Source organism: Microtus oregoni, unplaced genomic scaffold (genome assembly GCF_018167655.1).
Source record: "Microtus oregoni isolate MIOR12 unplaced genomic scaffold, Mior012 000017F_ref0000208, whole genome shotgun sequence".
NCBI classification, from domain to species: domain Eukaryota; kingdom Metazoa; phylum Chordata; class Mammalia; order Rodentia; family Cricetidae; genus Microtus; species Microtus oregoni.
The window spans coordinates 31,440,851-31,453,417 of NW_024543076.1; the positions used below are offsets into that span (position 1 = coordinate 31,440,851).

At 39.6% G+C, this 12,567-nt stretch overlaps 1 protein-coding gene across 9 annotated transcripts in view; it reads right to left on the reverse strand.

Annotated features, from left to right (window-relative positions):
• The window catches only part of Eya1 (EYA transcriptional coactivator and phosphatase 1), a 144,502-nt gene that overhangs the window by 54,349 nt on the left and 77,586 nt on the right, over positions 1-12,567 (reverse strand). For all 9 annotated transcript variants that reach the window (XM_041667493.1, XM_041667492.1, XM_041667491.1 and 6 more), the window contains one exon: positions 10,610-10,693. In XM_041667493.1, the coding sequence (XP_041523427.1) occupies positions 10,610-10,693 (84 nt within the window). The remainder of the gene's footprint in view (positions 1-10,609; positions 10,694-12,567) is intronic.

A 12,567-nucleotide genomic window follows, 5' to 3' on the forward strand; every position in this document is an offset into this window, starting at 1 on the left:
TTAAATTTTAAAATTTACTGTAAAGCCACAGTAAAGAAAGCAATGTATTTTCTAAATAAGTAGAATTTAACACTAGCAGAATAGAAAAGACCAGAAATAAATACCTGCATATATAGTGAACTTATTTGTGGCAGGGGTGTTAAGTTCATTCAGTAGTCTTTTCTATGCTTGGATAGCCACGTGCAATAGAACATAGTTGGGTCTTTACCCTAACACATACACAGATTCTAACTCAAAATAAATCAAAGACCTAAATGTAAGAGCTAAATTCTAAGTCATTCAGAAGAAAGCCTTAGAATTGCTGAATATGGCAAAGAGTTCTTGATGTGACACCTAACAAGCAACAGAAGAAAACAGACAGACTCGACATCCTTAAAATTAAAACCTTATATGCATCCAAGAGCACAGTCAACTGAATTGAAAAGGCAATATTACTATATATTATTTTATACGTGGTAATAGGTTAATACCCACGATGTCTAAAAAAATGCCGTCAATTCTAAGAACTGCAACATCCAGAATGTGGGACACTGTTGATTTTTCCTTTGGTTTGTAAAGACTTTTTAAAATGTGTAATTGCATCTAAAACATTTTACAAAGACTTACAAAACTCGCATGATAAACAGCATGCTCGGAGGTGAGTTACCTGTACCCAGAAGGGAGAGGCTTAGCACAGCCCAGTAGCTAAGTCTGCTCTGCCTGTGACATCTTGGCTTGTTTCTCTCTACAGTGTGCTTTCCTGAAAACAGAGGAATGCCTAGGTCTGAACTCAAGCCCCAGCTCCTTCATCTCACTTGTTTGTGATGCTGATATGATGCAGAGGATAAATCTTAGTGTCCTAGGAATCACAGTTACACTAGAGAGTCATGCTAGGACCTCTGGCATTTAGGGGTTTGTTTGTTTGTTTGTTTTTGCTTTATTTTGCAAAGATCCCAAAGATTCTGAGTGCTTCCCTAATACCCCAATAGCAGAGCCATCATTTGCCCTCCAGCACTAGGGATTTCTCACTAGGCAAACATTTGCAGCTTCTAGGAAGAACTTTTCTGGGCTAACACAGGGACACAGGATGCGTGCCTCTCACCATTTTAGTCCTGTGGATTCCGTACAGCTTCCCTCTTAGTTATGCGGGGTGACACCGCTCCATCTCACACCACTGATAGACTGTTAAAGCTTTCCTCATCCCTCAGAAACTTCTACAAGAAGCTCCTATGTGCCTCTAACTACAGGCCAGTACCTCAGATTAGGTTTGTTTGAAATGGTGGCATGGGGATGTGTGTGTGCTGGGTACCAGAGTTGACTATGGCCTTGAAGAAGATTCTGTCTATGCCCTTGAGCAAGCCACATCTATGCAGTACAATTTTCTGATATACCTCATGGATGTTTTAATGATTACTAACTATACTCAAGCTACTCTATGATACAGGGCCAAATACTGGGTACAGCCACTATTTCTAGCCAGACAAATTCTTTCTCTGGAGTCTTAAAGTTTAGGTAGTCCTAATAGGAGATTAGCAATGAATAGCACACAGTAATGAAACCTCAAATTCTCCAGATGTTCTGGGGGTATAGTTAGGTTCGTGGTTACTTGGGACTTGCTTGACTCCAATGACTAAGTCTGAGTCCCTTCTTCTAGCCTTAGATTTTTGCCCATTTTTATTGAACATGGCTGCAGTTATGTCTTTACTGAAATTCCAGTGTTTGCACATAGTATTTGAACTTAACTATCATGTCAATAGCACTCTTTGAAGATGCTAGGTCCTTGTCCCCCATTATCTTGACTTCATCAGCAAGTTACACTGTTTTATGTCATGGCTATACGATCATCTTTCACACACCAAGGCAAAGAGCCGGCAGGAGTTCTCTAAGACTGAACAGCTGAGCCATGATGTCACAGAGGGTGCTTGGCCACTCTAGAAGGAGCACAGCTTGGTGACATGATCAGAAAGCGGATGTCAGGGCTTTTTAGAGAAACCACAGAGCAGCCACATGCTTTGTCTTACTGATAGATAGCCTTGCACGAGGAAACCTACTTCTACCAATTGAGTAGCTTCATCTCTGAGACCTTGAGTTCTACCCAGAGCCAACTGGACCATCCAACCAGATCACAGTTCACACCACACATCCCACCACACTGTAGGGCAATCAGAGTGCCTCTGGAGGGCTCACTCCCTTCCTGGCTCTCTTTTCCACTAGTCTTTGATTAGTTGGTGTGCTCACTGCTGGAGCTGTCTACCTGCCCAGCACCAGGGAAGCACACTCATCAGGCACAGTACAGTAAATAACCCACAAAACCATGTCCTTTCTGCTGCTGGAGATGGGAAAGCTGCACACTGAACACAGCGGTCACAAACAGCCAAGGCAAGAAGAATGTAATGCCCCTCACCAGCCAGCTTCAGGCGACATGACACTCCATTTTCAGAGGTAAACACAACCCCCCACAGAACTGAGGCTGCTTCAGAAAATTGTTATTATTCATTTTCTCAAAAAAAAAAAAAAATCAACTCTTGGCTCAGTGCTTGCTGCCCCTTGAGACTCAACCAAAGACAGAAACTTGAAGGAAATTCTGTTTTGCTTTTTGGCTTTTACAAGTGGGATCCTGAATGTTTCTGTGGATAGAAGCAAAATATCCTTTCTCCTTTGTTTACAAAGCTTAAATTTAGATATTTCTCTGGCAAACAATCTTTATATGGAACTGCATTTTAAAAGGTACATTCCAAGATTTTTAGGATTGGTTTAGTAAACAAAGCCAAATATCTCAGTAGATTCATCCAAAAGTCATTTCAGTTTTATTATAAAGATCTTTATTATATTTATTATAAGGAATTGATTATCTTTAGATAGCACCAAAACATGGATGTTTTCATTATTTGGGTAGCCTGAAAAGTTGTTTAAGCTTTGATGAACCTCTGACTTACAAGCCATGTTTAATTAAAAACCAGAATAACCTACCAAATAAATGATAAGTTAAATATATAGAATCAAAACCAAAAAAAATGAGTTTTGTTTTTCACATTATTATCATGTTTACATTTTAAATGTACAAGTATGTTTTAAATGCATGAATGATGCCTACTGTATAACTTATTCCTATATGAATATCCCACTATTCCTTCAGATCACGTCTATGCCAATTCCTAACAACTGATGTGTTGCTTTGGTCCACAAAATTAAGTATATCACACCTTTTAATTTGCTATTTATTCATCGTAGGTTAAAAAGAGCTTCTATAAGACAGTTTAACTCCTGCAGAGACTCCACGCAGGTCCTCTGGATAAGTACTCATATTTTGAATTCATGCAAGTGAGTCTAAGGTTATTAAATGCTATCTGTACTGGTTTTACGTGGGCAGCAAAGCTGCATAGGCAGCAATTACTGATGGGCCCAGTGAGGCATGAGGCAAACAATGCAAGCGGGTTTATGAGGATTTGTTGCTCAATGTGAAAAATCTTGCTAGGTATGTTCAAATCAAGCTCAGATCTTTGGGGAATATCAATCAAATGAAAGAAAAAAATGTGTTTAAGCCCCTTAAACAATCCCTTATTTAGAATGCTTATATTACATCCACAAACAGGGCCTGGCTGTCATTTAAAAATTCCCCCTATTCAGGAGCTTTTGTTTTGGAAGAAAAGGAGGCTGAAGAACAGGAATGGGCACTTTCTGTCCTGAAGTGGTTTATTTTTAAGGCTCCATGCTAGTTGTTCACGGGGCAGAGATTGGGGATAAGCTTTGCAAATTGCTCACTTATCTGAGAAGAGAGAGAGGAATGTTGTGAAATGCTATTTTGCTTACAAAACACTATAAAAATGTTATTCAAGTAGGATGTGCTATTTCTAAGACTCAAGTCCCCCACTGAAGTCTCTCTTTCTTCCTGAGTGGCATCCAGGGAGTGATGGCTTTGTCTGGAGTGGGAAGACCCTCTCATCGGGAAGCTGGGGTGAAAGGTTACACTGGGAGTGTTGAATGTAGTTCTGTTGTCCATTAGGAAATAATCCATGAGAGGTTGTACACTTTTGAAAATCAAATCATGATTGAAATATTGCTTGATTGTGTTGAACACAGAAGATCTAACCCCTTGATGTTGCTAATCAGGTCATTTTCCTGATTTTATCTGGCCCCAGCCTGTGTTCATTTTCTCCTTACTTAAAATATGACCTTTCAGCATCATGGAAATAATACCCTACTAGAGAATTAAGAGAAAGACCTTCACCTTGGCAAAGATGAATTTCAGTTGTGGAGAAAACCCATTGAATCCCAAACATGGGAAAATTGCCAAGACGTGGTATAAAGAGGAAGGGAAAAGAAGAACACTGGTGTGAATCTAGCCAATTGGCCTCCATCATCGGGCCCACGAGATGCCAAGGGCAAGACTCACCACTAAATCCAATCAAAGGACCCATCAAGATCTCATTTGTGAACACTCACCTATCTATTTCTCCTTTCTAGTGTTACAGCCACTGTTTAGATCTTAATTCCTCCCTACCCTAAGCAGTGTGCCATGATTTTTTTTCCTATTGCATTAATCTCAGTTGTACATTTCCATTGTATCAGTATAGCGTGCAATATTGCTCATGGTATGTCTGCTCATAGTGTAAGATCCTGCCACTAAATTATACCCACAGCTCATCTTTGGTGGCAATGGGCCAATTTAAAGACTCTGTTATATTGCTGGTATTGCCTGGTAATAAATGTACTTCCCTAGATAGAATATTTTTCCGTGACAAATTTCTTCATTGATAAATGAAGAGAGCAACTGGATAAGAAATACGAAAGAAGCTGGAGGAAGTTGCACCAGTTTCGTGATCATATCGACACATTTTCTGCTGTTCCCTTTCTCCAGGGCTGATTCTCCATGATTTATAGATATACTTTCTTTTCTCTATATATTTTTGCTGTTCAAATAAAATATACATGTCCATCCATCCCATCCACTGGACCCCTAAAAAAGAAATAAGATCTCGGACATGAAGTGCCCATCTGGAAGCTTTGCATTGCTCTCCAGTGATCTCCAGGATTGCTTTCATATTTCAGATGGGATGGTTAAGAGGGCAGAGTGACTGCGATCTAACGAGTTTTTTTGAAAAGCTTCAGGGAAAGGGAGGTGGCTGGTGCTGGCAGAAGTGGACAATGGTGGGGAAGTTGTAGGACTTCTGCTCATTAGTCACCTTCCATTTCATAGTGTTTAACAATAAAAGCAAGGCTATGTATACTGATGACGGCAGCCAGTTCGTGAGTCCCTGTCTATGTTAGTTTTGCCTACAGTTCTGAGTTTGGAAGAAATTGCTAGTAGATAAATGGAAAGAGAGTGGCTTCAGGACAAGGCTGAAGACAAAGGAAGAGGAGGCTTATTCAGCTGGGCATGTCTTTGATGTTCAAGGAAATGATGTTTTTCATTCATGTATGTTGAGGTTTTATATTCTATGTCATCACATAGCATCCAGAGCTTGTATTTGGAGCCAGGCAATATCTTCTCATTTTAACCCAATTTCCCATTAACATAAAAATAAAAATAAAAGCAGAACATTTTCCTATGATGTATTCATCTCCTTCCAGCTACCCAGATAGAGAGTTGGTGCTCTCTGCTAGTGACTAGAGTCCCCATGGGATGAGGAAATGATTTTTAGGTTCACTCATTGGTCAGAGTTAAGAATTACTGCTGTGACGCTACCCAGTCACTAAGCGTATGGTCTCTTTCCTTCTGTGTACAGTGAGAGCCGTCACAGCAGAGCTGGAGCTACTCTAGCTCTGTCTACAGTGCATCACTCATACACCTTCTCTTTCCTCCCTGTTGATTGATTGCTGACAACGACAACAATCCCAGAAATCTCTATACACTGAACTCTGCATCCCAACACTTAAACAAAGCCCAGAATATACACTTAACAGTGTGCTAACTAAGATATATCATGGAGCTGGGATGGGGCACAGCTGCTAAGATTCTTGATAAGAATACTGGAGGCCATGGGTTGGGTCTCCATCATTGCCCAAAACCTGATCCCACAACTCAGAAGGAGGAAGCAGATGGTTCAGAGGTTTAAGGTCATCTTCAACCACACAGTGAGTATGAGGCTAGCCTGGGCAACATAAGATCATGTTTCAGAGAGAAACATTGAATTGTGTTTGTGCCATTATATAGTAAGCCTATTTGTTAAATGACATTGCATCTTATCTAATGAATTTGCTGGCCTGACCTTCCCTGGGACCCCAAATTCATATAGCTGGTGCTCACATGGCTTGACTGCACAGTTAGCCACAGTGCTGCCATTATCCCCGTACCCCAAAGGCAGAATGAAGAGGAATCAGTCCAAAGTTCAGAGCAGAGGATAAAGTGGGGGCCACCTTTCTCTTTAGGGGCAGAAAATAAATATTTTAGGATTATATCATCTCTGACACATTTTAAAGTTTTTGATTTTAAAAATAATACTTTACGAAAATAAAATAAGCCTCTTGGCTTAAAGAGTTTTCAAAGTAGAATATATTTGACCTACAAAGTAGGGTCTGTCAGGCTCTGGTCTAGATGTTGAAAACCTGTAAGACACAGTAATTGCGTGAAATTCAGATTCTGAATGAACAGGCCTGGCTTTCTTGGAACATGGCCATGGTTGTTTCTATACCATCCCTGGCAGTATCAGAGCAGAGTATAGCAGTTATGACATGGTCATGGCTCTGTTCTAGCTCCAAAGTAGAGATAATACTCATCAGTAACCAGATCCTTTTGGGAGTTTAGTATTGTCCCCTCAAACAAAAGAAGGAACATATATTATCACTGGCCAACTAAACTATCCAGAAGAAATGGTCTAGAAAAACTGTTCTCACATCTCCTGCTCCAATTACCAAATGACCACACCCACTAGAGAGGCTCAGACAGTAGAATGTCACTGTGATATCCAAGAGTCTCTTAGAACCTGGGCATATTCTACAAAAAAAAAAAAAAAAAAACCACTCCAGGGGTATCTATAAGTTCAGCAGGTGGCATGCTTTACTTACTATTGGTTTTTAACATCAATAACACACAGTTGAACTCAAGCTTTTTTTTTTGTAGTTTCTGTATTGTTTTTTGACAATCAAGTCTCATCTACACTCAAATATATGTACTTATTAAATAACTTAATCCAGATATAATATTCTGTTTTAAATATTTCTATGTGTGATCCCAAAATCCTGCCAATTCCTAATCTATAAATTAACCCCCATAACAAGCACTTGGGTTACTTGATCAAGAAGATCAAGGTGTTCAAGGTACTCCCTTGGATTCATAGTGTTAGGTCAACCTAGGCTACATAAGACTCTTTTTCAAACAACAACAATAACAACAAAACGAAGCTAACAAAACAAACACACAAACATGGAAAACAAGCAAAACAGCCTCATAGCCTAAGAAGGGAGCTTCATGGCATCATTGAGGAGCTCAAGGAGTGTCACACAGTTCAAAATTTGAACAGGGCTCAGGGTTAAACCCACTAAGCTTTCTGCCATCTTCTCCTATTTTAAGTGTTTATTATTTGTTTTTTTCATAAAGCAATGAATGAGTTGTAATACTCTTCATATCCACACGAGTCAAAATTCCAGAATAGAGGGCTCCTAAGTAACAAGGAAAAGGAAGCATGGAAGGGATCAGGCACTTGGGTAAAAATACTTCCAGAAATTTCTCATGAGCAAGGACCCTGCTTGAGTCATCATTGACATAATAGTAAGTAGAATACTGTTAAGTTTGGGGTTTATAATTCAATACTGAAAATTGGATTATATTGTCTGTTTTAAGGAGAACATTCTATGGGGGAAAAGATCTCATTTTTCTTTAGTGAAATTCAGGAATTTGGATATAGTTTGGAAACAGATTTTTAAAATGCATTGAACAAACACAGCTAGAATAGAGATTACTAGAAACACCCTAATGACGCTAACACCACAGACTCTACTTCTTGCTAATATGTTCTTTTTCTCCTCAGCCTTAGCTAGGTTGTATAGAACACTCTTTTCTCTTTTTTTTGGCCCCACCACCTTTGTTACAAAACAACACTTCCGTATAATACCCAGAATGCCTTCTTCCCACAGCTAGAATTACACAGAAGGTGGGATATTCTCAGTCCTTTGGAGGGGGTTATATATTGCTCTAACATGCCCTAATTTTGCATTATATCTACCAGATCCTGTATCCCCTTACTAAATGACCCACTCGTTGAGTTGCCTAAGCTACTGTGACTAAGCTACTTCTCAAGTATCTGGTTGCCATAGAGACAGAACAGCTACCACATTGTCAGGCATTCATTTCTTTCTATGCATGTAGAGGAAGGCGGAGCCACATACTTCCCTGACAATGGTCAAGAACATAAGTAAATCTGCACTTCGAAAAGAGGCATATTGTCACTAAGCTACCTTCAGACTCTGGGGGAACAAAAGAGGTGAAAGCCATTCCAGGCTGCTTGGTTATTCTCGTTGTTTAGAAGAATTCTGAACAAACCTCATATTTTTCAAGGATTGATTATCTAATTTGAGAACAACTTCTACCCAATTCTGATGCCCCCTAATACGGGTATATGAAAAAAGTTCTCTTGCACAGCTCTGGCTGCTTCTCAAGAGCCTTAGCAATATCTCTGTCTCCAGGCAAGGACAACAGGCTGGTCATAGCATCCAACAAAAAGAAGTTGCCGGGTAAATGTTTGGGAGGAAATCAGACAAGGGTCTGAGGTACTTCTGGTCCTAAGCTTTGCAATGTTTATGTTAAAACTGGTACCCCAGCTCTGCCCCGTTCTCCCAGAACACTGGCTTTATCTGCCAGCTGCCTTCTTCAAAGTTGGCACTGTTGGTGGCTCTGAGAATAGCGGTCAGTTTCTGTGGCATCAGTGTGGCCCTTGGTGGCAACTTTTAAAGGCTCGTGCTTTGCTGTGTGGCTTCCAAATGCTGCCCATGGAAACAGCTGCTTATCCCAGCCCTTCTCCATGGGTTCCAGAAACCCCTGGCTTTCTTCATTAGGAGTAAAGTATCAGAGCATGCTGTGGCTCAGTTAAGATGATTGTCAACTACTAACTACTTGGAGGTTCTAATCAGCTTTTATGTACTAGACTTTTTTAAACTAAAAACTGATATAATCATAACACAAATACAAAAATAAACACCACCAACAATAACCCGACTAGAATTTACTGAATCCTTCCTGTGTGTTCACTGCCTAGTAGAGGCTTTAAAAATTTTTTGAACTGATGGATTCTTTGATATAATTTTAGATGTCTTCTCATAGAGAAGTTATTTAACAATAAGATAGGATATCTGGTACTTCATATCTATCACTGATTATGAACTCAAATGATGGGATGTCCAGATCTTAGAAGAATGTGTGTGCGCATGTGGATGCCCGAGCACTCCAAGACTTTTAGTGATTAGATCTATAGTTAACAGTTAGGGAACTTGGACTATGACGCTTAAAGTACAATTTTGCCTCCAGACTTAAATCAATATCAGGTATTAAATGTATATTTATGGGGGCTGGAGAGATGGCTCAGTGGTTAAGAGCATTGCCTGCTCTTCCAAAGGTCCTGAGTTCAATTCCCAGCAACCACATGGTGGCTCACAACCATCTGTAATGAGGTCTGGTGCCCTCTTCTGGCCTTCAGGCATACACGCAGAAAGAATATTGTATACATAATAAATAAATAAATAAATAAATAAATAAATAAATAAATGTATATTTATTGATATAGGTATCTGCTGAAAAATGAATATGTGGTTATATTTATAATGAAACCTTAATTCCTTTTACAGTGTCAGTTTTGATGTTGATAATCCTCTTGTTTCATTAATTTTTGAATTTATTTTCTTGGAATCCAAACTATTCTTAGTTTCAAGGACCGAAGCCTCTATTTCTTTAGCCATTAAAAATTAAGAAAAGTATACGCAGGATAACTTTAGAAAATACCCATGTCGAGTTCAAATAACATGGTTTTGCATGGGCAAAGTCTTTTAAAACCAACAAACAACATACTGCAAACAATTTCTAAGGTTTTAGGAAACTCAAGAACCAGTTCACTAATAGGAGGTAATCTGTGATATTCTTTACCAACTTAGCAAAAGAAATAGCATCCTATGTGCACTGAACAACTGTAATACATGTGTATTAGTACTACTGTTATTCCGGAGCTTACCATCACATACTATTTACATTAATTTAGCCCCAACAGCAAAAGCTCACATCAAAGTATCCGTAGTAGATGTTTTAAAAGCAAAATACCAACCCTGCTAATCATTGCAGACAACAGCAAGCAACACTTGCCCCACTCAATGTTTTAAGAATAAAGGACAGGCCAGCAGAAAAAGCACAACCAAAAGTTCTTATCCTGTTACATGTTCTCAAAATCATCCCATCACTTTTCTCCCTGGAGAAATCTGAAATATGCATGAACTGAATGAAATATGTCTTCTTTTTATGACCTAAAAAGAATCGTTCTTTCCCCCCGCAACTTATGCGTTTTGTCTTTTGTGTGTATTTGGCCACACTGATAAATCATGCTACTTTTTGCATCTTAAATGTAAACGCCGCCCACTGGAAAAAAGTTAACAAGTAAATGCTAGCACATTTGCACTCCTGCAACCCAAAGCTGGCGCTTGCCGTACTCACCCTCCCGTATCGGTTGGCGTAGGAGCCCGTGAGCAAGGAATGGAAAACAATGATCGTCTCATCCAAGTCCCAGATGAACACTCTCTAAAGGGAAGAACTGAGTCAGTGCACCTTCGCTCTGCTTGGGAACGGCTGTCAGTTCATTTTGACATGGCATTGTCATTTTTAAATAACATAACAAAGAAAAATCAGAACTTAAGCTTTTTCCAAACACAGCTCTTCTTAAGGGTATCACCTAGCTTTTCAGGTCTCATCTCAAATGAGACACAAGAGGACAAGCATTTTCATAAAGTCAGTATAAACATACAGAGTGATAGAACGCATGCCTTTTCTATCCTGTAGTAATAGCTCCACTCAGTTCCCAGGAGATGAACAATGAGTTGAAACTAGTCTGCTTATAAATTTTGAGGGAAGGCTCCGAAATCGAAAGCCATTCAAAAGGAGACCTTACCTCAGAAGATGAGAAGTATTATTAAAATGAACTCTTACGGTTACTCCAATTGAGTTAAATATTAAACATTTCACACATAAGTTGAAGCTTTACCTAGTTCATTCACCTTATGTCAGTGGCTAGGCAGTTGTCAGAAGGACAGGTTGTGTGCCTGACTCTCAGCATATATGAGTTCTGCATCCAGCAAAGGAGATACTTGGAAAAGAGAACTGTGTCTAAACTGAACATGCTTATACTTGGTATTCTGTAAATGGTCCAAGATAAAGCCGTCTATATTGAATTTACATTTTATTGGTATTCTAAGCAGTCTAGACATGGTTGAAACTACTGGGAAACTTGAGATACTGCTCGGTGGTAGAGGGCTGGAGAGCTGGTCCAGCATGTATCAGGCCTCGGCTTCAGCTCTCAAAACGTATGAGCAACAGCAGGGAGACTGCTCAGGGCATGCATGAACAGCTTGTTGCAATATGGGGGACTTGCACCTGTGGACTTGGGTATCAGCAAGAGAGTCCTTGAGCCTGTCCCCTGTGGACACAGAAGGGTGACTATATATTTTCATCGGGTGTTTTCAGTTTCCAAAATGAAGCAGGTACCTCACACATACCCTTAGAAACTGGGGACGGGTATTTTGAACTGGATTTGGAGTTCATTTCAAACAGTTCTTTGAGATACTACACATCTCCCCAGCTTGCTTCCCTCCTTCTGTTCCTCCTCACGCCAGCACACATTCATGTACATAGACACTGCTGGAAAACGTTCATCTTTTCAGCCAAAATAATCAAGTTTTCCACCATCATATTTTTACTTTGGCAAAAAGTTAGAAACTTAATTGCAATGGCTTCAAGGCAATGTAATCTGCCACCCTGTCGGTTCCTGCTTAATCCTCTTGCTTTTGAACTGCACCAAAACATGTCTCAGTAGCTGATTACCCTTTCAGTTTAGAACATTCCAGACTTCCCTTTCTCAATGTACACAGATGTGTCTTTAGTTTCAAAGTGGAACTTCCTAAGTTTTTTTAGGATGGCACTGAATTGAAATGGGAGATATACACAGTTGTATGGTACAGTTTTGTGCAAGCAAAACTGCAAAGTTTGTTTAGGCTTGTGTTTTATTCTCTGTGAGACAGAGTGCCACATAGCCTAGGCCGGCCTCAGATTCACCATGAGCCAGGAATGGCTTTGAACTTTTGATTCTTCTACCTCTACCATGTTCTGAGAATACTGGTATAATGGGCCCACATCTGGCTACTCTATTTCTTGAGAAAGAAAGAGATGTTGTATTGTATAGACACTATGAAAAATATAAAGGAATAAACAATTACATACAGCCAGGAAGACACTCAATGGTATAGCACTTATGCAGGTTGTTTGAGGTTTTGCGTTCCAGCCCTTGTATTGCAGAGTAACAGCAGAAATAGCCACTAGCAAATTGTTATATAGACTAGGAAAACTAGGGATGATAAGCAGGTAATAAGAAAGAGAGAAAAATTGTTTCACTGTGTTAATAT